General features: G+C 51.1%; 10 protein-coding genes across 10 annotated transcripts; 5 read left to right on the forward strand and 5 right to left on the reverse strand.

The window, feature by feature from the left end:
- Positions 1-46: 46 nt before the first annotated feature.
- On the forward strand, positions 47-2,679 carry BO83DRAFT_355978 (uncharacterized protein). The gene is made up of 3 exons (XM_025529173.1): positions 47-250; positions 313-482; positions 540-2,679. Exons 1-3 carry the CDS (start codon positions 108-110, stop codon positions 2,609-2,611), a joined length of 2,385 nt encoding a protein of 794 aa, XP_025390490.1. The 5' UTR covers positions 47-107; the 3' UTR covers positions 2,612-2,679.
- Positions 2,680-2,854: 175 nt separating this feature from the next.
- On the forward strand, positions 2,855-4,734 carry BO83DRAFT_376267 (CCDC90 family protein). The gene is made up of 2 exons (XM_025530665.1): positions 2,855-4,085; positions 4,148-4,734. Exons 1-2 carry the CDS (start codon positions 2,936-2,938, stop codon positions 4,345-4,347), a joined length of 1,350 nt encoding a protein of 449 aa, XP_025390491.1. The 5' UTR covers positions 2,855-2,935; the 3' UTR covers positions 4,348-4,734.
- Positions 4,735-4,984: 250 nt separating this feature from the next.
- On the reverse strand, positions 4,985-11,598 carry BO83DRAFT_355983 (AP-1 complex accessory protein LAA1). Its single transcript, XM_025529174.1, has 6 exons — positions 9,048-11,598; positions 8,636-8,992; positions 7,299-8,576; positions 7,010-7,241; positions 6,661-6,962; positions 4,985-6,603 (listed from the first exon to the last, which is right to left on the reverse strand). The coding sequence occupies exons 1-6, from the start codon at positions 11,493-11,495 to the stop codon at positions 5,029-5,031; spliced, it is 6,192 nt and encodes a 2,063-aa protein (XP_025390492.1). The 5' UTR covers positions 11,496-11,598; the 3' UTR covers positions 4,985-5,028.
- A 203-nt stretch (positions 11,599-11,801) lies between these two features.
- BO83DRAFT_424647 (post-initiation translation factor DPC29) lies at positions 11,802-12,704 on the forward strand (the record flags this gene model as incomplete). The annotated part of the gene is made up of 2 exons (XM_025535166.1): positions 11,802-12,015; positions 12,079-12,704. The coding sequence occupies 2 exons, from the start codon at positions 11,802-11,804 to the stop codon at positions 12,702-12,704; spliced, it is 840 nt and encodes a 279-aa protein (XP_025390493.1).
- A 216-nt stretch (positions 12,705-12,920) lies between these two features.
- BO83DRAFT_406399 (Mis6 domain protein) lies at positions 12,921-15,520 on the reverse strand. Its single transcript, XM_025533879.1, has 4 exons — positions 15,264-15,520; positions 15,159-15,212; positions 14,072-15,099; positions 12,921-14,020 (listed from the first exon to the last, which is right to left on the reverse strand). The coding sequence occupies exons 1-4, from the start codon at positions 15,283-15,285 to the stop codon at positions 12,926-12,928; spliced, it is 2,199 nt and encodes a 732-aa protein (XP_025390494.1). The 5' UTR covers positions 15,286-15,520; the 3' UTR covers positions 12,921-12,925.
- A 540-nt stretch (positions 15,521-16,060) lies between these two features.
- On the reverse strand, positions 16,061-17,995 carry BO83DRAFT_307665 (CLPTM1 family protein; the record flags this gene model as incomplete). Its single annotated transcript, XM_025527343.1, has 3 exons — positions 16,061-16,378; positions 16,436-16,921; positions 16,994-17,995. The coding sequence occupies 3 exons, from the start codon at positions 17,993-17,995 to the stop codon at positions 16,061-16,063; spliced, it is 1,806 nt and encodes a 601-aa protein (XP_025390495.1).
- A 431-nt stretch (positions 17,996-18,426) lies between these two features.
- On the forward strand, positions 18,427-20,101 carry BO83DRAFT_355993 (short chain dehydrogenase/reductase family protein). The gene is made up of 5 exons (XM_025529175.1): positions 18,427-18,782; positions 18,840-18,925; positions 18,984-19,148; positions 19,206-19,276; positions 19,340-20,101. The coding sequence occupies exons 1-5, from the start codon at positions 18,508-18,510 to the stop codon at positions 19,892-19,894; spliced, it is 1,152 nt and encodes a 383-aa protein (XP_025390496.1). The 5' UTR covers positions 18,427-18,507; the 3' UTR covers positions 19,895-20,101.
- On the reverse strand, positions 20,005-21,770 carry BO83DRAFT_213462 (uncharacterized protein). Its single transcript, XM_025526744.1, has 3 exons — positions 21,473-21,770; positions 20,906-21,388; positions 20,005-20,844 (listed from the first exon to the last, which is right to left on the reverse strand). The coding sequence occupies exons 1-3, from the start codon at positions 21,599-21,601 to the stop codon at positions 20,116-20,118; spliced, it is 1,341 nt and encodes a 446-aa protein (XP_025390497.1). The 5' UTR covers positions 21,602-21,770; the 3' UTR covers positions 20,005-20,115.
- A 135-nt stretch (positions 21,771-21,905) lies between these two features.
- Positions 21,906-23,100, forward strand: BO83DRAFT_376273 (SNAP receptor SEC22). The gene is made up of 5 exons (XM_025530666.1): positions 21,906-22,011; positions 22,096-22,130; positions 22,211-22,320; positions 22,392-22,797; positions 22,849-23,100. Exons 1-5 carry the CDS (start codon positions 21,978-21,980, stop codon positions 22,909-22,911), a joined length of 648 nt encoding a protein of 215 aa, XP_025390498.1. The 5' UTR covers positions 21,906-21,977; the 3' UTR covers positions 22,912-23,100.
- On the reverse strand, positions 23,024-24,483 carry BO83DRAFT_460837 (Elongator subunit IKI1; the record flags this gene model as incomplete). The annotated part of the gene is made up of 3 exons (XM_025537228.1): positions 23,024-23,961; positions 24,023-24,179; positions 24,325-24,483. 3 exons carry the CDS (start codon positions 24,481-24,483, stop codon positions 23,231-23,233), a joined length of 1,047 nt encoding a protein of 348 aa, XP_025390499.1. The 3' UTR covers positions 23,024-23,230.
- Positions 24,484-24,833: the final 350 nt, after the last annotated feature.

Consider the following 24,833-nt stretch of genomic DNA (forward strand, 5'->3'; position numbering starts at 1 on the left):
CGTCATCCAGTGATTACGGGTTGCGTAGCATCATTCCAGGTAGTGCTCCGGCTGGCATTGATACCCTGCATTGTTGGCTTGTCCCGCCAGCGTCCTTTCCCTTCACCATGGCGTCCGATGGTCCGGATCCGCAGTCATTGAAATCCTGGCAAGATGCATTTCACTACCCAATTCCTACTGTGCGCCGCGTGGAGCAGGAGCTGCGCCGGGACATCGCAAGCAATAAGGAGAAGCTCAGGGCTCTTGTCGGGTATGTGAAGGCCGACACCCAAATTTACTATAGGAAGGACTAATGAAATTTGGCGCATCTAGTACGAGATACCGAGAACTCATTGGCACTGCCGAGACGATCGTGTCGATGAATCGCGAAATGGAGGATGTGGATTCGACGCTGGCCGACATAGGACGAAGATGCAATCCACGCCTGATGGAGAAGATGTACACACATTACAACCAGATAAAGGAGGATAGCCATGATGAAGGTATGGTATAGTTGTGATTTTGGCTTGGTTCTACAACCAACAGCTGATGGGAATTAGATGCCGCGAAACGAGCGCTCGGAGGGCAACTGGCTTTACTTCATCGCTGCGCATCGTCAATCTTTAAGCTTCTGCGTCGACGCGGCTCCGTCTTGCTTGTGGCCAAGCTAATGGTCATCTCTCGTCTTTTACACAAGACTCTCTCCCAGCAGGCGACGGTGCCGCCATTTGTGGAGGACCTACGCAATCAATTAGCATCCCTTCAAAGAAGTCTCTTGAGGAGGCTTGGAAAGCGGCTCGCGTCTGCTAAATATACGGCTGACGAGATTATTGAGGCTTTGGCAGCATACTGTCTTACAACTAGCTCTTCATCGGATGACGCCATCCGCTACTTTCACCGGGTTCGCTTAGATGGCATTGGAAGCCAGCTCGAGCTTGTCGACCCGTCAGGCGAGAATGTTCTGAGCAGCTTACGGCTATTTGTTCGGACACTCCAGACTTCTAAGATTCTGCTATCTCGCCGATTGTCAGATGTCCTGAGCAAGCTGAAAGCACGGCCTCTGCTGACAGACCCTGAAGTGCGGAGTTTGGACGACCTAGACCTCGGTGTTCTGGGACGCTGGGTTGCTGCAGATGTTAATAACTTCACACCATGGATCAAGCTCAGTGAGCTATCAAAGTCGGACGCCGAGAAGACGATTAAGCAATGGTCGAAACCGGCTTTTGACAAGTTCCTGAATGGATGCCGGGGCACCCTTACTAACTGGCTAGACTTCTCGAAGCTTCTCTCATTACGCAAGCAAACACTGGAGCTCTGGCTATCTTCCCGAAGCTCGACACCCACCCATTCATCGTTACAAGTTCTGGAAGGAATTAGGTCAGTCTTCAATGATCGACTTAGGGGTATTCTGTCAGAACAAGCCAAGACATTGGACCTATTTGGTCAAGGTGTCGCCTCTGCGGTGTCGAATTGGGGCGACAGAGCCCACACGGCTTCGCAGTCACTTTGGGCCGAGGACATGATTTCCCATGACTATTCCAATGGCTCTACTGCATTCAAGCAAGCTGTCACGGACAGATTGCTGGGGCGTGATGATGACGTATCCGCTGTCCTGGAGAAATACCAGGGATGGTTGTCTGCCATCGAAGAGTCCAGGGAGTCTATCGACGGCCTACGGCAAGTACGTTGGTCCGACGTCCTGGATGAAGGTGAGGACGAGGACCTCGATATCGACGTCTCTGCTATGCTGAACGACGATGATCCACGACTGCTCCGTGAAGCCCTTCAGGTGGCAATTGGAGAAGCATTCAATACACTCCAAACTTCGCTCAGCACAACCTTTAAAACGCTCGCAGAGCAGGGACAAAGCGGTGAGGCCGCTTTTATGCTGAAGTCTATCCGACTGGCTCGAAGAGATCTGCCTGTCCAGTTTATTGCGAGCGATTATGCACTGTCCCAAAGTATCGTGCCGGATTTGCAGAGAATCCTTGCTACAGACATAGTCAGCCGCACAGGCCCCTGGAAGTCTTCGGCTACTTCGAAATCGAAGTCTGGTAAAGTGCCAGGTCGCACACTTTGGGAGGGTGATCCTCAAATTCCTGTCCAGCCGACACCATCGACGTTCAAATTCCTGCGTAAACTTGTTCGATCTATGGATCAGTACGGCGCTGGACTTTGGGATGTCTCCACGACGCAGACGCTAAAATCTGCCATGATCAAGGGACTCTCGGAGTCTGTCACATCCTCCATTGAGAAGCTCAACTCACCTGCCGAAATAGAGGGCAGCAAGAAGCCTGCCTCGCATGATGGCGAAGAGGGAGAACCGACACAGAACGGCGAGAATGGCGAGAATGGCGAGCCGGCGAAACCAAAGTCCGAAAGTACCAAATCCGACGATGCTGATGATATAATGGACCGGAGGATCCAGCTTTATTTCGACACCGTATACCTGACTGATGCATTAGCGATTCGAGACTCTGAACGCAGCCAATTGGCAGAAGTGTTGGATACACTTCGCAGCAGCCTCGACTTGCCTGAGAAGGCAACGAAGAAGCTAGAGAACGCTGCGCACGAGTACTGGAAACGGACCCAGCTATTATTTGGGCTCTTGACTGTGGGAGCTGAGCACTAAGCAGGCTGCCATTAGCTTGAAACAATGTATATAAATCATAAGCATATCATCATCGGACAACAGTTCATACCATCTTCATACCTCCTGTGACCGGCCAATGAGCGCGCGTATGTATAAACTTCCTGATGGGGCCTAGCGGCCGCGGGGGTTACTCACCGCCCACGTCACGTTTCCGGCGGTGACGCCGACTTGGCCGCGGGAAAACGAGGTGCGTTCATCGTTCATCTCCCTCTTCTCTCCTGACCGGCTGCCTTGTCTTGTTGCACCTCTTGTCATCGCTCCTTCTCCCTCATCTCCCCTCAATCTCCTGTCAACGCGGCAACCATGGCGGCCCCAAGGCTCCCATTCCTTTACCCAAACCTGATGCGCGCAGTTCGATCCTGCGAACCCCATACCTACCGCTCTCTTCGCCTTACATCCCGCAACCAGCACGCTCCCTTCCACACCAGTCCACGACGCACTCAAGAAACTTATCATCGACGATACGGGCCTGCTGCAGAAGCAAACCTACCACCGCCCTCTAAACCGAAAGACGAACCACCTCGTCAACAGCCCACCAATACCCCATCCGAGGAAGACAAGGACAGCAACGCTGCTTCGTCTCCAAATCAAGCCCCACCAGCGCAATCACAGCCAAAAGACACCGAAACCACCTCAGAGGCCTCATCGCAGTCACAACAAGACAAATTAGCCTCCGCGGATACCGAATTGCTAGACGATGAGAAATCCGCACAAGAACAAGAGCCCCGTGAAGACTCCGAACCCATACTCGATGCCCGTGATGCCGATGAGGTCAACGCTATATCAAACGAAAGACCCACGGACGAACCCATCCATCTTCACCACCCACTCAACCAGAACCCTCTCGAGGGTGTCCTTCACATGCCATCTCCTTCCTCCTACCTGACCACAACCGGCGGGCCCGCCTCAGAAAACAACCACCCGAACCTCGCCCCAGCCCCTTACGTTCATCACTTCGACACATTCTCGCTCGTTCGCGACCTCTCCACCGGTGGATTCTCCGAAGAACAGTCCGTCACCATCATGAAGGCAGTCCGGACCATCCTACACAGTAACCTGGATCTTGCACGCCAAAGCCTGACCTCCAAGTCAGACGTTGAGAACGAATCCTACCTTTTCAAAGCGGCTTGCTCGGAACTCCAATCCTCCCTACAGACAGCTAGGAACTCCGAAATGCAGCGACAGCGGACCTCCCGAACACAACTACAGCACGAGTCCGACATCCTATCTCAGCGCTTGAACCAGGAACTGGCAGGTCTGAAAGACGACATTAAGGGAATGTTCAACGACCACAAGATGACGACCCGCGAACAACAGCGGAGCATCGACACCTCTGTACAAGAACTCAATTACAAAATCACTGTCTCCTTGAACAGTGACGGCAAGAGCGAAATCGAGGGTCTGCGCTGGATTCTAACAAGGAGAGCTGCTATGGCCGTCGCCACTAGTGCCTGTGAGTCACATTTTATACCCTCCTTACACTTCCCCCTCAAGTTCAATACTAATCTCGTACAGTCATGATCATCTGCTTCCTAAAATACTACTCCGTCCACAAGGCGCAGGAGAGCGCTGACAAGAAAAAGAAAGAACAAGAAATCCCCACCAAGGGCGGAACTAAGGAGGCCGGGGCAGCAGCTGTCGCCGCCGCCCAGGATCCTCTCCGGCCCAAGTCGGCGCCAGTCCCTGGGGTTCATCTCGGAGAGTCCCTTGGCTGAGCTTTCATCACCCTCCTTTCATACATTCTCATATCAAATATTCTCGACTGTACAACAACAATCAAATCATCTATGTCCTACTTATCCTGTATATCATTCATTCCCATACCAGCTATAGATCTTCTTCTTTTGCTTTCTTAGCCCCACATTCACATGATTTATCTCCCTCCTGGTTTGGTTGGTGAGACATCTCGATACCCCCACGCATCTATTTATCTTAACTTCATCTCTCTCTTTCTCTCTTTCAATTATCTACTCTATTCCTTGGATGGAAACGATTGCAACATATAGATGGGTTCCATCATCGTTCATTATCCTTGTCATGTCATGTCAACATTCCTCATTGTACCTATACCTAGACTTCTCTATAATCTTTAAAAACAATAACTCTATATATGCAAATAGTAGTATGGGACATGTACCTCATAAACGCAACGCTCGCCATCATGACCTGTGCACGGGACCCTTTCCTTCCAGGGACTAGCCATTTATCCCTGCGTTGTCGTCATCAACACCCCTCGTGCCATGCATGCATGATAGGACATGTCATCCGCTCACGCCTCTCCAATTAACTTTATACCGGGGTGGTTTGTAACATGAGTAAAAACGATGAACACGAAAAAATAAAAGACAAAGGGCAAAAGAAGAAAGCAAAGACGCAAAGAATACAAAGATAGTATACTAAAAGTCAAACCTCAGTGCGATACTAGGCATGGCTTGCTGCTCACTGCTGGACTGTGTGCTCTCGCGGGAGTGTTTATTGGCTCCCGACCCGACTTCCGCACTGCGGAGGATTTCCTCGAGTCGCGTCTTCTGGTCCGGACTCATGGTAGCCACGAGCGCTCGGAACACGAGCTGATTGGCCTTGGCCAGTTCTAGCAGGTGAACGGCGGTTTCCTGATAGACGGCCTGTCCGTCACGCTTCGCGCGAGAAAGTAGCGTCGACATGATTAGGGAGATTGCGGTAGGCATCTCGTTCGTAGGGAAAACTGCATTGCTAACACATGCGACGAGCGTGCGCGCAATGACGGTCTTGGAATTTTCGGGGTCGCTGGGGATGTCGCCATTGTCTGTGGGACAGCCGACGTAGAAGGCAATGAGTCGGGGTAACAGGTAGCGGGCGATGACTTCGCTGGTAGGTGATCTCGGGTTTGAGGTCAGGAGAATGGAGCGAATGCAACCGGCGGCAACGTTGGCAAGACCGACATCCTGAAGGCAGTCTAGGAGTTCGTCCAGGACTCGAAAGATGACAGGATCTTGAGGTGGAATAATGTGTCCGCCGCTCGTTAGTAGAATGGCAATGGCGAGGAGCGTGTTCTTCGCGCAGGGGAGGGAGGATTCGGACTCTCGTCGTTGCGCAAAAGTTAGGGTAGTGAGGAAGCGTGTAAGACAACCACGCAACTGGCGAGAGACAACACCAAGATTCTCCGGGTGTTCTGGACTGACTTCGGGAGAGTTCGCTACGCTGCTGATGAAGTGTTTGAAAGTCGGAAGCGCCTGGGGCACAACCTCTGCCTGGCACAGCCCTGTCGCCAGGATAGTGCTGAAGATGTGTAGAATGCATGCGTTGAGGTCATTGCGGATAATTGAGGGGAAAATCGAGGCGACATTAACCAGCGATGAGAGCGCAAGCCGAATGAGAGACAAGGCATCATCTGATCCAACGTTGAATCGTGCAAGAGGTGTGGACTCGCGAAGATTAGGCAGGAGTCCTGCGAGCACGAGAATTATGCTCCTTGTTAACTCGAAAAGCTGTTCGATGTCATCAGACAGATGATCGTCTCGGCCCTCGCTGCCCTTGGCAGAAGGATGATCCAAGGACAGGTTTCGTGCGATCTCCACGATGACATTTTGAATGGGGGTTGTTTCGGTCAAAGCGAGACGGTCCAGAGAGTCCATTGTCTCCGAGAAAATCGCATCCTGGTAGATCGCATTACCCGAGATGACCGGCCTCAGGATTCTCTTAAGTGCCTGAAGAATCTCCAATCTCTGGGATGGGGTTGTAGACTGGTCAACGAGAGCTTCAAATGCCAGACCAAAGAGAACGAAAAAGAATGCAACAGGTTCATCACGATAGTTAATGTTGTCACCCTTCCCCTTTGGCTCATCATTAGATTTCTGCTCCTCATCCTTCTGTGTCTTCTCGGATTCTTCCAACTCCGACTTGCCGTCCAATGCGTCAAAGACAAAGTCGATGTCCTTTTCGACCAGACCAGCAATAGCGTCGACAAGGTTCAACCAGGAGTCTTGGTAAAACTGTAACGACAGTCAGCATCTTGACTGGTAACTTTGTATCTGCCAGTAATGTCCTACCTTTAAGAGAGTCTCCCGATTCAATGCCGCGTATACCTCGTCCAAATCCCCACTCATAGGGCCAGTACCCAAGCTGCCTGAGATATCCGGCTCGAAACGCAGCCGGGCATATTCCTGGAGCGAAGACAACCATAGCGGAGTGAGCTTCGTGAGATACGGTTGAACCACTTGGTTCAGGTAGTCCTGCTCAATACTGGCAATCTGGAGCCGTGCCCAAGCAGAATACAAGGCCATCTTGACCATGACCCTAGCATTCGGGTTGAGACCTTTGAGGTCGCCAATCTCGGTGGTGTCAAGATTTTCTGGGGGTTGTTAGCGGAATTCCACTGCAAAATCATATGGCACTTACTAGAAAAGTTTTCGAGGCCAAGAACCAGGAGCTTCAGGATTCTACCCATTCGATCAACATTCGTCACAATCCCGGTAGCAATGAATGTCGCAGAGACATTGATAGCCTCTGATGCTAATTCCGCAGACGAGTCGGCAGCAAACGCAGGAGTCAGAGCCGATCCGATCTGGGCTTGGTACTGTTCCAGAAGGGATGCCTCGGTGAAGTCTGGATCGGGTGTCTTGCCAAACATCTGATAGAGTTGTTAGCTCAGAGCGAGACAATTCCACCATGCACAAGGTCAACGTACCTTGAGTACTTGATCGATAATCCGCAGTCCCCAGACTCGAAGTTCAATTACATTGGCAGTAGATGCTGAGAAAGCCATTCGGACGATATCTCCAACCTTCTGCTGCAGCGCAAGCTCGGCAGGGATGGTCTGATCTGGCAGAATTGCCTCTTGCACAAGTGCCAAAAGTTCGCTAAGACAGCTCATAACGAAATTCCGGGTCTGCCATTTGAGAAGCTCCTGGCCAGAGACAGCGCCATTTGCCTCTTCTGTCTGACCAGCACCTGCAATTGCGGACGCGAACCCTGCAACTTCATCATCTGGCATGTCATTTCCAGTAGGTCTGATTGCAGATGTTAGGGGGATATCTTCGACCTTAACACGAGTCTTGGTCAGCGTGTTATGGCAGCGCTGTATCCATAACTCCGTCTCCACGAGGGCCGTCTGTTGCAGCCAATCCTGGATCATGCTTCTGAGGATTGGGCAGTCTGGAGTATCATCGAATGCAAGCCAAATTTCCTCTTCAAGGGTCGGAGTGGCAGTGCGGAGCACGGCTCCGGCGTCACGCTTCATGAGATTACTCAACCCCCGGATAGCCACATCCCTCATCAATGGGTTGCCAGCGCTGAGCTCATTCTGCAGGCGCTTTACGTATCCAGAAAAGTCAACGTATCCCGGCGCATACAGGGAGAGATGATCCAAGCATTTAGAGCTTTCAGTGACTAGAGCCGAGTTGTCTTCCAGCTGGAACTGGCGAAGAAGAGTAAGAATGAGGTTGCGTGTTTTAGCAATGTCCTGAAGATCCGGTCCGAGAACATTGATAAGGGAGTCAACACAGCGACTAATCACGACAGGGGTGAGGAAGGACATTTCGATGTTGGAGGTCGCTAGGGCTGCCGCCTCTTCATTGTGAGTGTCCGCGTTGTATAGCTGGGCCAGCATCCCGAGGGAACTTGAGACAAAGGGCGAAAAGGTCAATCCGGCAGAGTTGGCAACTCTCTCGAGACCACCAAGAGCCCAGAAGTGGACGACAGGATGAGGGTCGCTACACAGGGACATCAATACGCCCACGATGGTCTTAAGATGCAGACCAGCTGCCATACCACCAACTTGGGAATGAATGCAACCCAAGGCAGCAGCACAGCCAGCACGGGTATTGGGCTCGCGGTTCTCCACAATCGTGTCGACCAGCCAGTTGATCTGTGTATTGGTGAAAGCGGTCCCAGAGCTCTCACAAAGACGTCCGAGTGCCTCAACTCCGATTGTCCGGACAGTCAAATCAGCATCGGTTACGAATTTCTGCGTCAGTTAGCTTTCTGTTATAGACTTTCCATTATAGCTCTGCCAACGAGACTTACCTGAACAAGTTCCTGCAACACCTTATCAGTTGCAGGATTGAGCTTCCCAGATGTGAAACCGGTCTCTTTCACGGAGACTTTGAGAGCATGTAGTAGTGCCACAGCGATATTGACGACCATAGCAGCCTTGCGCCCGGGATTACGCTGGAGACTGGTGGATGAGAGGAAGGTTGCAATTTGTTCTACGCTACCTTCCTGCACCCTTGGGGTGTGCAGGGGGATCGCGACAGAGAATAGCTCAATGGCAGCATTCACAACACCAGTGGAATGGGGGTCGGCCAGAGAAGAATCTTCTTCCCTCCTCGAGTACAAAAGTAGAGAATCATGTTCGCTTGCTTGGCATATAGGGAAAGTCAACTGCAAAGATGTCAGTCCTACTACAAATAATATGAGAGTAACGCAGATAACTCACAGATTCATCCACAGCCTGATCCGCTGAATCAACGGCCGACCAAGCAGGTCCATTATCGGTACCATGCTTGCCAGTAAGGGTGACACGCACGTACTCTCTCGCCAGGCCTGTCATTCCGAAGCCATAGTTGTCACATAGATCCCACAAAGTCTCGAATTGCGCGGTAGATGCCGCAATTGAGCTCTCCAATGGACCAGCTTGGGCCGCATCGGGGTCAGCAAACGAGGAGATGGCCAAGCTCAATAGACTAGACTGAGAAATGACATCGGCATGGCTAAGAGGATGAACCCGGAGTAGCTTAGTAAAGCACTGCAGAACACGGCGCCGGACCATGGTTTCGATATCATGAAGTTGCAATGATGGATGAAGTCGTTGCGAAAGTTCGTTGGCAGTCTTTTGCCGGGGCAGATCGTCCAGAAATTCAACTGTGTTTTGGAGCATTATGGCGATTCTCTTCGCGCCGTCAGCAGTGATCAGTCTGCTATTGAACTCCATGAACACCAATAACGAGCTTAGAGCGCATTCCCTCACATGGGCAAGGAAGCTCAATTCCAATATACCGCGTTTGCCGGAGTTTTCTTGACTCAGGTGTTTCGGAAGCGCATTCTTCCATAGTAGCGATAATTGAGAGAGATGAATCTTCACGAAACTAGGGCCAAGTGGCATCAACCCTCCGATTAGGATCCAAGCAACTTGAATCTGTGTACTGGCGGCACGTAGTTCCGAGTTGCTACTAGTCTTCAGGAGATCAGTCGCCTGGGTGAACACACGCGAGAACACCTCTACTGAACCGTAAAGAGGCTGCAGCCGGGATGTACTTAGCATAGCAGAGAGTCCATTAGCATAACCGATGCAGCGACGCGGCGACTGTCTGGGGGTTGACAACTGTCCCACTTCTCGGTTCAGGCTGTTCAGGCAAATTGTGACACAGGACAACAACTGGTGCGGACAGGCAAGAACGAAGTTGCGTAAGCATTGAGCTGTATGGATCTGGACAGTATAGCTAGGATGCGGTAGCACTTGGAGCAGAGCCTCGCGACACGGTTCGGCCAGGGTACCGAAAGCAGAACCAAGCGACTCAATCAGAGAAGAAAGTGCACTCAAGGCGCTCGTGAGGGAATGTTTGCTCGGCTCACGGCGTTCCTGGATTACTTGAGGATAATCCTTGAGAACATCATTGATCAGCCACTTGGCCGCATTGAGCTGACTAGTCTCCCGGAGTGATTCGCGGCCAACGGTATCCTCAAGAATATTCTTGACATACTTCCTGGTCATAAGAAGTCTGAATCGGTTGTATGTGACCGTGGGGTGGTTCAGAATATCAAATAGCAGATGATTCGCGATTTGACCGTAACGTTCCTCAATGATCTTATCCCCAAGGATCCGCAAAACATGCTTGTAGCAGATGGCAATACCTGCGCGGGCCCGGTTGGAAGTTGTGCTCCGTAAATACTGCGCAGACAGCTGACGAAGAAGGTCAGGAAGGAGGAAGAACAAACGCGGCTCGGCCTTCTTGGGAGCAGAGGACTCTGAGATTTCGGCCTCTTCTTCATCCTCTCCAGGTTTAGCAGTCGGCTTCTTTGATAGTCTCTTTGCTTTCTTCGACTTCGGGACCGAGATGATCGGGGTATCGGTAGCATGCAACTTAGCCAGCGCACGAGCCAAGCAGGCCGCGGCCGCGTGTCTGACCGGGGCCACTGGGCTGTCAATGACTTTCCATACCAAGGTCTTCAGGTGGTCGAAATCGTTCGTATTGTCAAAGTATGGTGTCGTGTTCACTAACTGCTCCAGGCAGCGACAGGCATGCACTTGAACAAAGGTTGACTTGTCCCCGGTTGCGGCATTGCGAGCTTGTTTCCAGATGTCGCGCGCAGTTCCTTCGTCCACGGGAACTCCAGTGCCAACCACCACCTTTCGCAGGGCGGCAAAGGTTGACCCACGACATCCAGTATGGTTGCTAGACGCCTTGAGCAGTTTGAGCAAGCTTGCAACGACAACGCCTGATTGCGCAAAGACACTTTCTCCGGCGACCGCAAAGACCTCGCCCATACAATGGGCCACAGCGAACCTAGTCTTCAATTCCGCATCGCTCTTGCCGGTATTAAGAAGCCCTAATAGGTCGGTAACCGTCTCAAACAGTATGCCACGATCACCCTTGCTGAAGATTGCCCCAAAACAACGGCCCAGGTTATTGCGGATGACTCGCGTGATGGTCGGCGAGGAAAGCGTGAGTATCTTGAACAACTCCTTTTTCAAGAACTTCTGCTGCGACGATACTTGAGCCTTATCGAGGCCGGAAATGTGTTGAACCAGATCGGAGGTGAAGGTGAGGAGGTACAGGTCCTGTTGTTCGGAGGGAAGCGCATGGAGCTTGGTGATATCAAGCTCCGCTCGGGGGACCGCATGGTTGTCGGAGTTAGTAGACGTAGCGTTTTCCGATGAAGACATTGGGATCGACTATGGCGACTAAAGGGTCACCCATAGGGTTCCCTTTCACAAGGAATGAACAGAGGTGAGATGCGAAAGGGTGAACACGATGCGACCACAATCTGGTGTGACAGGGCGGCCAGACTTTCTATGGGATGGAGATGGGATGGATCTCCCCCCCCCCTTTAAGCGGGCACTTGGCCTCAACCTCCGTCCGGGGGCGGTCGCGGAGAAACTGTTGCACCGGCCCCGCTATCAGATCGCGATTCTAGACACTTTTTCAGGGACTGACGCACTTGCGGGGATGTTCTATCGAAGCTTTCTGCAATGACGACGATCGTATGCAAACGTCTGGTGCAGCAGCGGGTTGCCCGCGCGAATTGGATGGTGAGCGACGGTTGCCGTACCCTCACCACCAGCGCTCCGTGGCTTGCAGGTCACAATCGATGGTCTCAGATCAAACATGACAAGGCCAAGAATGACAAGGCCAAAAGCAAGGAACGCCAGCTTATCGGCAAGGAAATCAGCAGTGCGACTCAGAGTATGTACTTGAAGAGTTTCGGCAATCAATTCCACGTCATTCCTTGGTATTGATTTCAAGCAGTGTGGGGTCCCGATCCTAAATTCAACCCGCGCCTTACCCTCGCCCTTTCGAATGCGAAGCGAGCAGGAATTCCTAAGACTGTGATCGAAGCGGCAGTTGCTCGAGGACAAGGCATAAGTGTCACCGGTGAAGCTCTGGAGCAGGTCACAGTCGAGGCTATTCTCCCGCATTCGGTTGCGGCCGTTCTCGAGTGTCTGACCGATCAGAAAGCCCGCGTATTGCAAGACGTTCGACATGCTATTAAAGATGCCGGGGGCATCGTCACACCTACCACATACCTCTTTGAGAAGAAGGGCAGGATCATTTTCGAGAAGAAGGATGGGGTGGATCCCGACAACTATATAGACCAGGCTATCGAAGCAGGTGCGACGGACATCACAGCGGATGAACAAGGCCGGCTCCTTGTCTTCACGGAACCTACAGAAACAAAGAGTGTGGGTGAAGCCCTCAGTAAAATGATTGGCATGTCAATCGAGGAGCTGGATATCATTTGGGATCCCAACCAAGACACAATAGTCGATCTCAAGGATGAGGCGCAAGTCGCGGAAATGGAGGATATCATCAGTGACCTTCGAGAAGAGCCAAGTTTACGAGATATCTACCTGAACACGGTTCAGCGCTTCTGAGGATTGTTCGATCTTGGCGCTTGATGCCTTTCACGGCTACGGCCTGGGGCTTGTCATACTTTTACCTCACAGTGTACACTAGCTCGGAACACCTTAGGGTGACTGGCGGCATGTCGAGCCCTTTCTGTACTATATTACTACGAAACGCGATATCGTTGCGTGTATGGATTTCGAATTCTTCCAAGACGAAAGCATAAGTGGATTTGCTTCTGATATCACCTCTACTCTTTCCGCAAAGCCTTCATCGTGCTCCGCATCAAATTACCAATTCCAACGCTTCCTGTCGCGTCAAGCCAGTCAAGCATCCGCACTCTATACTCCTGCCACGCCATCTTCATACCTCCTTCTTTCTCCAGCGCACTCAGTGCCTTCTGCGTCACTGGCTTACTCAGCTTGGGCTGCTCGTCGCCAATGTTGTTCTCCTCTTCGATGTCAGAGAAGCAGGCCGCAGACAAGTTGCACAGTGCCACGTGGTGACTGAGAGAGAAGACCGAGGATATTGTGTAGACGAAAGAGGAATCGCGCTTTCTTTCCTTCTCATTGTACTCACGAATGAATCGCGTCAGCGCAGCAACGGTAGGGGCCGGTATTAAACAGCCCACAGCGTTGGGGTCTTCGGAGTTGAGACCTCGGTTCCGCCATATCAGATTACAGATGTCCATGATATACCCATTGAATTGACCCACAAGTGCTGTCGGATAGAGCGAGTCTTGAGAGTTTGGGACCCGGAGAACCTGAGAGGTGAGGGAAGCCTCAAAGGACGACTTGTAGCTGGCAAGCACTGAGCACATGATGGAGATGACTGAGTTGATGGGCGTGAAGGCAAGTGTATAAACTGTAGGAGCTAGCGGGACAGTAAGTCGAATGCTCCCATTCGTGGATGCGTGTGTGAAAAGTTCGGCTAGGGTACAGTAGAAGTCCAAGATGGACAATGTGGCGGGCTTGTGTTTCTCATGTTGGGCATCTGTGAGATCCGGCATTGCGGTCAAGCACTCTAACGTCGATAAGGCTAAGAGTTCTGCATGAGATATCAGGCGGCCCAATGGCTTGAATTCCTCTGTCGTCTGTGAATTGGTCCTCAACTGGATTCCCCATTGACGGATCAAGGCCGAATAGAAATCGAGCAGGGATGTTCTTGATGAGATGGCTCCGTTGAGGAGTGCTCTCTCCAGTGGTGTCAAGAAATCACTGCTCAGAGTATCGAAGTCAAGAACTTGAAGATACACGAGAAGCCCAAGTATCTGCTCTCTGTTGTCCTCGCCATTCCAGGAGATGAGGTACTTTTTGAGAAACGATGTGAAAGCGTCCGGTATTTCCTGTACCCATGTAAGCCACCAAGGTAGTCAGTAGTGACTGAAGGGAAATACCTTCGTGTATTGCGCATACTCAACCGCCAAAGCCAATATATAGCCTAAACTCTCGTGGTCGTCTACATCATTTGCCCGCGCAATTTCCAACTGATCACTTAGGAACGTTTTGAGCCAGTCATTCAACCGGCGATCTGCAGCCTCAGAACGAGCCAGGAAGAGGTACTTCTGCGCTAAGCTATTGCCCAGCATGGATATAATCTGGTTAGGTAATTCTATCTTGTCAATCTTGTCAACAAGATGCTCGACACCACGCAGTTCTTCCAAAGAAGTGTGGCTATAAGACACCCTTGATGTCTTCACATCAGGAACAATGGCCTCTACCTTGCTTCTCTTTGCCAGGCCGCGATGTACGACCTGAAACGTCGAGGGCTGCACTGCCTGCAACCTTTCAAGGTGGGTATCCTGAATTTCCCTGACATGAGCAGTCCATTCCGGGTCCGGGTGTTTGAAGAAGGATGCCTTTCTTCCCGTAAAGCCGAGATCACCAACAATAACATCAGGGCAGTAGTTTTTGAACACATTAAGTAGAATCAAGAGCTCTTTCTCTTCACCACCAGAAAGGCTGACTAGCTCCATAAGAGCTTGGATACGAAAAGGCTTGACATGCTTGCGCCTCGTGATGAACGAGAGCAATTGGCACAGAGGCTTGCGTAGACTGATCATGTCTAGATAGTTGAATAGCACGGCATATAGTTTTGCCAGATGAGTCTTGTCATCGAGGTAATCGTATACAAGAATCAGCCATCGCACAAGCAGAGCCTGGGTCGCAGGACTGGGCTTTGTTTTGGCAGGACCAAGACAGCACACAACTCGTGTGATTAGTTTGGAGGATACCCTCTCCAGTGGGTACAAGTTCTTGACTAGTGTGGTAACTGTGCCTTGATCAAGAGCATTGTGTGTTGTGAGGAGCTTCAACAAACGTTCGAGGGCAGCTTGCGGTATGCCGCTCTCGTACGCGTGGGTTGCTATTGTTTTGGCCAACTGGCCAGCATCCGTATAACGTTGTTTTGGAGGTACGAAAGCAACTGGGTATACATTAATGATGCAAATCTTTCTATAGTCATGCCTTGTTCACTGGATTTACCTGCTTCAAGGTGCTCGATCGCATCTTCAAGGCTACTAGGCCTGACTTCGGTGTCTAGTAACATCATCAGCAAACCCGATCCTGTGCAAAGCAAGCTTGACAAACCTCTTTCGGATTCAGATGACATGTCGGTCTTGCAATAGATTATCAATATTATATAGTAATTGAAGTGTTTCTTCTTTCTATTGCCCGACTGATGCCGTGCTTGACTCTTGAGTGTTTCCCACCACCAAGCGCATCACGCGCAAGACCAAGACTGTCGCACTGAGTAAACAGCTCGCTAGACTCTATTACCATGAAGCGCCTGATAATGTGCTATTTTAGCGCGAGGGAGACAGTATGTGGCTGTTGAGGAGTCGTTGTTTGCCGCGGTAAGTACTTTCAACATGTACCTCCGTCGCGTGGGACTGTTTGAGTTGATCGCGGGAAATGGAGCCTGACTGAGAGCGCAACTTTACCATTTCGGGTGTCCAACAACCACTTGCAGGCCGAATGCCAGCGTCGCAGATTGTAATTGCCAACACCATGAACGCTTCACAATTATCTTAACTTTTGGGCCTCGTGAGACCTTGTTCTGGTTCATACAGAATCATCATCACTTGAATGCTTCTTCAAGGCATATAAGTCGCAGCTAGTTGATGGATGATAGTCGCCTACAAGCAATATCTTACGCTACACTGGACTTCTTGACGTCCTTTCCCTCGATGGCAGAGGAATTAGTCTATTCAATACCAAAAACCTCGATCTAGATGATCTTGAGCTGTATTCAGCTCCTCATTATGCGATTGGTATTAATAGACATCGTGGGGGGAACAAAAAGCTATGGCCCACAAATGCCTCCAACATCTCAACTATGGACAGTAATTTGGAAATGCATCTAGAAAGAATGAAGCCAATTACGTCTACTTCCTCTTCCTAGCCGGCTGCTTAGAGCTTGCCTTTCCGGAGGCAGTCGCTGTCTCCTTGGCCTTGGGCTCCTCAGCCGGTGTGGGCTCCTCTTCCTCCTCATCACTGTCGCCTCCCTGACCGAATTCGTTGACACGCTTGTAATCAACCTTGTACTTCCATCCCTGGTAGAGCCAGATAAAGAAGATGATATCATCTCGGAAGGTTGCCAATCTGTGGAGCCAAGGCATCTTAACGGTGAAAGCGAAAAGGTCATCGATGAAGGTGTTGAGGAACTTGTACGTCAATGCCTTTCCGGGCATATGAGCGACAGACTATAACAGTGGGTTAGCAAGGTCATCACAAGAGTGGATACAAGAACGGAAACATACCTTCAGCCGATAGTTGATGTACAAACTAGGCACCATCATCAGGAAGCCGTAGGCGTAGACACTGCCAACAAGCGTCTCGATGACATAGGAGTACCACGACTTGTGCGTGTTGTAGATCAAGCTGTACACAGCATACGCGGCCAAGAGCGGGACGGCAATAATATACAGCCAGCGGAATGCGATCTCATCATACTCCTTGGTCTTCTGCTCCGTCTCGCTGAGCTTGTGCTTGTCCTCAAAGACAATAACATAAGGCAGAAATGAGAAGAACGATCCAGCCGGCGGAGGACGCAAGCGCACGTCTACAGTCTTGGTGATCTTCCAGGCTTCTAGCAAGATACCGAAACCTTGACTTGCGAGGATCATCCACGAAGTGTTCTCACTGTTGTCCATCAAGTAGAGGAAAATGACCGCCTGCATGAAGACGTTCGCCAGAATGGTACGAACGGAGGTACCGACAACATCCTTCTTCTTGCGCCAGTGAGACTATTCAGAGTACATACTCATTAGCGTTTGAAACAAAAAGGCTCCGAAAGGGGGACGAAGTGATAAGCTTACAATATCGTTCTTGAAGGCCAGAGTTTCGAAGACCATATGGAGGATCGTAACCACACCAGTTGTGCAGAGCAGGTAGATGTTCGTGTCGAGCAGAACTTCCTTGACCATTTCGAACTCAGTACCATCGCCGCCACCGGGTGTCTGACCACCGAAAGCCGCCTGCTTGGCGTTTGCCTTTGCGTTCTCATCAACACTTGCCATCATGCTGAACTTCCAGTTCTGCAAGTTGTTGAGAGTGATACGCATAGGAACGGTCTCGACGGTCGAGTTGAGCTCCATCATGTGACTTCGAAGCTGCCAGAAGGTGTTGAGGAACACAATCGGATAGTACCAGCCATTCTGCCCGGTGGCATCCCGCGCGCCAGTCGTTTCGAGCTGCATATGCTGTCTAACAGCGGGGTGAACCTGACGATACTTCTGTGCACCGGAGTCAGGAACAACAGACACGGTGAAGTTCGGGTGGTAATATGACGCAATGGAGACATCGGGAGTGCCGTCATCCTCTTCTTCCTGGGTTTCCTCTGACGAAGCCAGCAGGTTCTTCAACTTCTTCACCTTCTTCTTAGGGAGGTACTGGTTCAAGGGGCGGAAGAAATGAACGGCACTATCGGTGCGATAATCCTTGGCGGTAGGGTCGAGCTGGTGTCCGGTGAGTCCGACAAAGAAATGCGCCCAGAGAGTTCCATTGCGTTGAACCTCCTTGGGGATCTTGATGGTCGTATCGATTTCTCTAGTGTCACTGTAGTTTCCGATAGTGAAGTTCTTTTCCTCCAGAACGAGCGAATCCGATGGGAAAGACTTGAATCCAGGAACAATAATCGAAGGCGAAACATAGATATTCAGGTCCAGGGCACTATCGGAGGGCCAAATCGGGGTAACGAGATCAGGGACGGGGCTGTAGTTGGACACTTCGCTGCGAGGCGGACGCGTATTGAAAGAAGGCACATCACTAGGCTTTGCTCCTGAGCCGGAGTTTTGCTTTGACCCAAAGAACTGGCTCATCACAAACTGCGCCAACAAGAAGAAAGCCAGGCCCTGAAGGGCACCCTTGAAGCCGGACTAAGGCAAGTAAAAGCGACTGTCAGCTAACCCATGGAATCCAGTACCAAACAAAAGCAGATTGAAGCATACGCACGCTTTGCTCCGGCTCCTCCCTGCGCTGACGTTGTTCCGGCATTGCGACCCGTTAATAGCAAACCTGGTCAGCAAAGATGGAAAAACGGGGGAGAGGGGGAAGAAGAAGAAGAAGAAGAAGGAAAGGAAAAGAGGCCACGAAGGAACACGAAGGCTAACGGCTGGTTGGTTGGTTCTGGCCCAGAAAAGGCGCGGCGTTTTGGCCCTTGGCGGGTCCCGGCGATAAGCCAGGCGGAAGTGGGAAGGGAAAGCATGTCATAAATCCCTCCTCCGCGGATTTCTCCACATCACCGATCTGCTACGAATCCGCCTAACTTGGAGAAGAAGCACTGAGTCGCGCAATGGGCATGTTAGCCTCATGAAGGTCGGTTTTCATCCCAATGGCGGACAATCAGCCCTCTCCCGATTACTCCCGCCCTCAGTTTCCTGCTCATAATGAGCCGCGGGTGTGGGTTATCACGGCCGGGGATTCTCCCATCGGCATCTCTGTGACGCGCCAGATTTTAATGCATGGCGACTATGCCCTGGTTGGACTGGCGCATTCGAACCTGGATCGCGATGAATGTCGTCGCGATATGTTCGATGCTTTTCTCGCAGAAATTGAGAGTAATGAAGGATGGGGGGAGCGATTCAAGGCACTGCCTCTAGACATAAGGTGTGATTGGATCTTAACCCTCCTCACCATATGACAAAGGCTTATATTTATTTACAGGATGGTCGGCGAGTGCCAGGCCATAGTGGCGCAAGCAGTCGCTTCCTTTGGCAGAGTAGACGTTCTTCTATGCTGTACCAGCCAAGGTTAGCCTTCAGCAGCCTCCAAAACCTATATCTTGCACATCGCTAAATGGCATCGTAGCCCTCATCGGAACAGTGGAAGAGCTCTCGGCCTCACAGCAGACACTAAATCTCGTCCGAGACCAGTTTGAGAGCAACTACTTCGGACCACTCAACATCATAAAAGCAGCGCTGCCGCACATGCGAAGGCAAAAAGCAGGGCACATCACGATCCTCTCCGGCATCAGTAAGCACGACTCCTACCTCCCACATACACCCATACAGGATCTAACCAAACGAACAGCCGCTCACATAGGTACACCCGGACTGGGCATGTACTGCGCAGCCGGATGGGCTCTCGAAGGCTTCTGCGACGTAAGCCTCACCACATGCATTCCTCCATTGTCCAACCTTATCGCTAACCAATCCATCCACCAGAGTCTCGCGTACGAGATCGCCCCATTTAACATCAAACTCACCATATTCCAATGCAGCATCGAGATCGGCATTCTCACAAACCTAGTAACCAGCGTTCCACCCATTGGACCCGTATACTCATCCGCAGCTAACCAGGCACCACTATTCCGCGGGATCATGAACCGACTCGTCTCACGTCTGTCGAGCAACACGCAATCATCCGCAGAAACATCTAATGGATCGAACCAAGGAAACTCTATTGAAGACGGTCCGTTCTCGGCTTCGGAGGTTATATCAACGTATCCTCCGCTCAGTTCGGCGCATATGGAGGTGCTGGTGAGTGAAACAGTCTATGCTATCACAGCTATCGCCGGCCACGAGAATCCCCCGTCACGACATATTGTGGGACAGGAGGGTGTGGCGAGTGTAAAGGAGAAGCTCAAGACGGTTAGTGAAGAGCTGGAGGACTTTATTCAGGCGAGCTTTGCTGTGGATTATGCGGCTGATGAGGCTGGTCGGTCGTCTAAGGACGAAGGTATGATTATGGGTATGGGTGCTGGTCATGAGGGATTTTAGTGGTAACGCATGATATTTATGTATCTTGATGTGTTTTGGATAATTGATAGGTAATACTATGAATGAGAGAAGTCCGCTCATGTCTATGATAGAGGTATCATGAGGGACTTGCACTAATTATGTTGGCGACACCGCCATGATCTGAGGGAATGTCCAAACCGGGAGAAAGTAAAGCATGTTAGCATGTTGGGAGTGTACATAGAAAGGACCAGCCATCCTATTTACTTCCCAGCACGTTGGAACCAAGCTTGTCTCATCTCCCATAAACTACCCATATCCTGATTATTCCGATACGCACGGAACTCTTTCCAAGCATTCCCATTAGGAACGTCCGTAATACGACCATCGACTTCTATAATCCTCGAGGCAAGTGAGGTAAGCCCCTGAATATTTTCAACCAATATCTCGTCCATATTGGCGTCGGGAGCGTCCGCAGGAGGTGTCTCCTCCGTCTCTTCTGTCGTTTCCTGAGGGGCTTCAGGCACTGATACGGACGGTTCGTCTGATACTTCGCCGGCGCTGTCCGGCTTCTCACTTGTTGCTGGGGAGATTTCTGCAACCTCTGCGGACGAAACGGCCTCTGCCGTTGTTGAAGGGCAGGCGGTTTCTGCTGCCGCTTCGATCGGATTTTCAGGCACCTCGCTAGATGATGCCGCTTGGTTGTCGGCTTCTGGGGGTTGCGAACGCTGTCGTTTACATTCACCGTGTTCACCTTCACATTTGCGCTTCTTAGGGGAAGCAGGCTCTGTCGTATCGCTAGTGTTCAGTTGGACGTTAGAGTCGGCTTTAACAGCATCACTATCTTGCTGCTGGTCACCAGCTTCCCCATCGGCTTTTGTGCCATCCGCATGGCTTTGCTTTTGCTTGCTCCCGCTGGAGACAGCGGGAAGAAATACACGCTGTCCAGGAGGAATGACGAAGTTCAGCCGTGCACCCTTAATGCCCACAATCTAGCGAGTTGTTAGCAAGTCTGACAAACTCGAATCAAGATGCGATAAAGTCCCCACATACCCTAGCTTCCTTCTCTACGAGGACTCTGTCGGCACCTTTGGAAAAGCATCGCGAGTACTTCCAAACATCGCCCTCGCGAACAACATTATGGTCAATCAGCGTCTTCAATTTCACCTGAGAGCTTTGTCCTGCCAACAGTGTCTTATCCATCTTCTGTTTCTGTCCCCAGAACTCTTCGAATTCTTCCTCCTTAAACCTGTCAAACGCGCCCGCGGCCCTCTCCTCCATAGCCAGTTCCGCCTGGCGCAACCATTCCGGATCATGGAAACCATTCTGGAGCTCCAATTGAAATTGCCGAATACCTTCGCGCCAGTTATTCGAGTAGCGTAAGAATTCCTGCGGAGGAGGGGGGATCTTCACATCGGCATCATCATCCGTTGGCGGGTTAGGGTCCGGATGCACACTATCCGGGAGAAGTTTTATAATCTCTTGCTTTTTGCTCTCTTCGAGACAGTTCCAAGCTTTAGGGTTGGCAAGTAGGCCCTGCTCATTGTTGGTGATTAGCATGCCATTCCCGACATTGCGCCAGCACTATCGATAGTGCCATATCTAGCGATTCCAACATACCACTAAATCCGCATCAACCAACGGTGACTTCGTACTGGTCATCACCTTCTCCTCCTCCCATGGATCCTTCGCGGCTCTTCTAGGATTCCGCTTCGGTCTAGCATTGGTAGTAGTAGAAGATGGTGGCATCGCGGAGCTCGATTCGCCGGCATTACTCTGTTCAGCCGCATTCACAGAGCGAGAGGAGCGGCTTCTGAAACATTCTTAAGATCAGCGCTCTTTCACTAAGTCAGTGACGGCCTTCCTCTGCGGTCGTCATATGCATCTGGTTCCAGACACAAGAGGGAAAGAAGAGAACGCAAGCATTAGTTGGTTTATTCGTACCTTGTTGTTGGCTGCTGCTTCGCTGCTGAACTGCCGCAGTCGACCGCCTTGCGAGGGCGGGCCATTGTTCCGCGGGCCTGGATTGGAGATCTGGACAATACCCCGAAGTCACCAACCTACCACTGCGTGAACGGAAGGAGTGTTTAATTCGGTGATAAGACGGTAAATAAGTATCGCCACGATGGTTAGGTCAACACAGATTGCCAGAATTGATGGTAAGATGCTGCCCGGTGCTTGTTCAGGGGGAGGAAGAGTGAGGGGGTGAGCCAAGTGTGCCGTTTGCTGATGTTACGAGACAGGCTTGATGCTGGCGGCATCGGTGGATGATGAGCAGGTTAGTTCGATCCAGGGCGCATTCACTGCACCATTGTTGCTTGATAGCTGACAATAAGGAATCTTGGTGTTCTTCTCTAGGCCGAAGTGGAGCTCTCTGAGATCAAGTCTCAGGCTAAGATGATCTTTCGCCGATTGAATCGCAATTCGGCGCCGCAAGCCAGTATTGAATCCGGTCAATTTAATCTACAGTATGTTTTGGTGTTTGAATCTTGTACGACGCAAAACTACTCGGTGCGAGTTGGCTGACCACCGGAGTTAGCTATCTTATCAAGGATGATATCTGCTTCCTTTGCATATGCGATCACTCCTATCCGCGCAAGCTTGCGTTCACCTATCTGGCCGATCTCGCAACCGAGTTCACTACCACATATTCCCCGACACAATATCAATCCCCGACTCTGCGCCCATACGCCTTTGTGGAATTCGACACCTTCATTCAGCGCACCAAGAAGCTCTACCAGGATAGTCGCGCGTCGCAAAATCTCGACCGTCTGAACGATGAGCTCCGGGATGTGACAAAGGTGATGACCAAGAACATCGAGGACCTTCTATACAGAGGCGATAGCTTGGAGAGAATGGGTGAATTGTCGGGCCGTCTACGAGAAGACAGCAAGAAGTACAGAAAGGCCGCGGTACGGATCAACTGGGAGTTGTTGGTCAAGCAGGTAGGTTCTAAGTCTTGAGGCAACGGCAGACTTGTCGCTAACTTGTCGCAGTATGGTCCTGTCGCGGGTGTTGGGTTTATCTTTCTATTCCTCATTTGGTGGCGCTTCTTTTAATTGCGGGCAAAACGGCTCCGAACTCGATACCCGCTAATATGATTGTATGCATAGATAATGTCTCTGGTGGTTGCAGGACACCATCCCCCTAAGCCCAGGACTTGAATCAGCTCGAACAAATATCTGGCAGAGCTGTTGGACTGTATATCTTAAGTCGTCGCATAGTTGTAAAGAGCTTGAACAGCGAATCCGTATCCTTTTATCGCACATGGCCCGTGTTGCAAATGACGTTTCCATAAGGAGAATCCGCAGACGGTCGAATGGTGCCTGGTGCAGTATATGAGGGGCCTGAGTGTTGAATAACTCGAAGCAAGTAAACCTAGATTTCATCCTCCTCTTCGTCAAAATCGTCCTCTTCACCCATGTCGTATAAGATGCGTCCTCCTTCACCAGGACCGTCGCCCTGCTGGGCATCGAAGTACGGCAGCACCACACCCTCTCGATCCCGTCTCTGTCTTTCGGTAAGGCGCAGTTCGAATGTTGATTCGGGTTCTTCTTCGCCTGCACCAGCGTCCGGCTCCTGTGGCGGGCGGTACAAGGGATGGTCGTCCAGCAACGTCACGATCTCCTTCAGGTATTGGGGAGGGTAACGAGAAGCGGGAGGAAGGAAGTACCATTCCAGAACGCCACGACCACTCTTTCTGCGGTGCTCCAGCTCAAGTACAATCCCCTCTGATGCGTCGTGGCCACTCGGTTTGTCTAGTCGGCCAAGGAGCACGCCATCTTGCTCTTCTTCAAGACCAAAAACAGGCGCGGCCAAACTCCGATCGCGTGCCGCTTTCTGCGCGAGAATATGCGAGAATGAATGGAGTGTGATGATTGTAGTTGCAAGGTACGTCAGCATCGAGAGGGGCGAAGGTGCGTAAGGCGAGAGAGCAGGTGGGCTGGGAACATCCTGATGGAAGTTTACCACGAGCGACACGTCCACCTTGGGAGCCGTGGGATTCGACGGGATCAGGAAGGAGCTGAGGAACTGTGATATATGGAACTGAGGGTCATTCTTTTTCGAGTGTAGAAGCGGGTTAATGGCGTCGATGAGGATGAGTCTCCCTTTGATATGTTAGCCGCTTCACGATACAAGCTCAATGGAAGAAGCTCGGAATAGGCATACTTCGAGAAGGGCTGTTCGACGAGACATTTTGGTAAGCAGCGCCAACTGCTCTTAGAATTTCCAAAGGACTCTTCCGGCGAGCGGAGATGAATGCATCGACACCGTCTGGGGCTTTCAATGTTTCAAAGGCAAGGAGGGTTACATGAGTCCTGGAAAGCTGTTGCGACAGTTAGCCAGATCGGCAAGGATGACAAAACAGGCCAATTGTTCAATGGCATGGAGGCCATTTTGAGGAAGCCTCTGTAGCTGACTATCCACTGTAAAACCAACTTCACGATTCCTAGAGCAAATAGACTGCCTACCTTTGCACGTCGAATGTATTCTTTGGTCAGTGGGGTCGCGGGCTGCTCTAGTGAGTCCAAGACCAAAGTAAGCGGTGATGCAGTGTCCCTCAGGCTAAGAAGCTTTGAGATCAAGAGCAAATTATGGGTCTGTCGGTGAGAAGTGCTTGCGGGCGCCATAGTTGGAAGTTAGGTAACGGCGACATGCAGCGGAAGATCGGGAATGGGAAAATTGAAGAAAATCGGAATCGGTTCGGCACAAAAGATTGCGGGGTCCATGAATCAATCGAGCTATGGAGGGGCGCCCAGGATTTCCAATGAGCGATCTCGCTGGCGTTTAAGCTCAGGGCTGTCGTCGGCCCACCCGCATGATGTACGTACTACCGCAGATAAATTATTCGGGGACTTTAGAGAGATTGATGGTCAAGAGCTTTACAAGGGGGAACAATTTATACTCCAATATAATATAGTATATTCCTAGCAGAATTCCAAATTTGATCTTCTCTATACTTAAGAAAATTGTGGCCTGC

This window comes from Aspergillus eucalypticola (genome assembly GCF_003184535.1).
Source record: "Aspergillus eucalypticola CBS 122712 chromosome Unknown BO83scaffold_6, whole genome shotgun sequence".
NCBI classification, from domain to species: Eukaryota; Fungi; Ascomycota; class Eurotiomycetes; order Eurotiales; family Aspergillaceae; genus Aspergillus; species Aspergillus eucalypticola.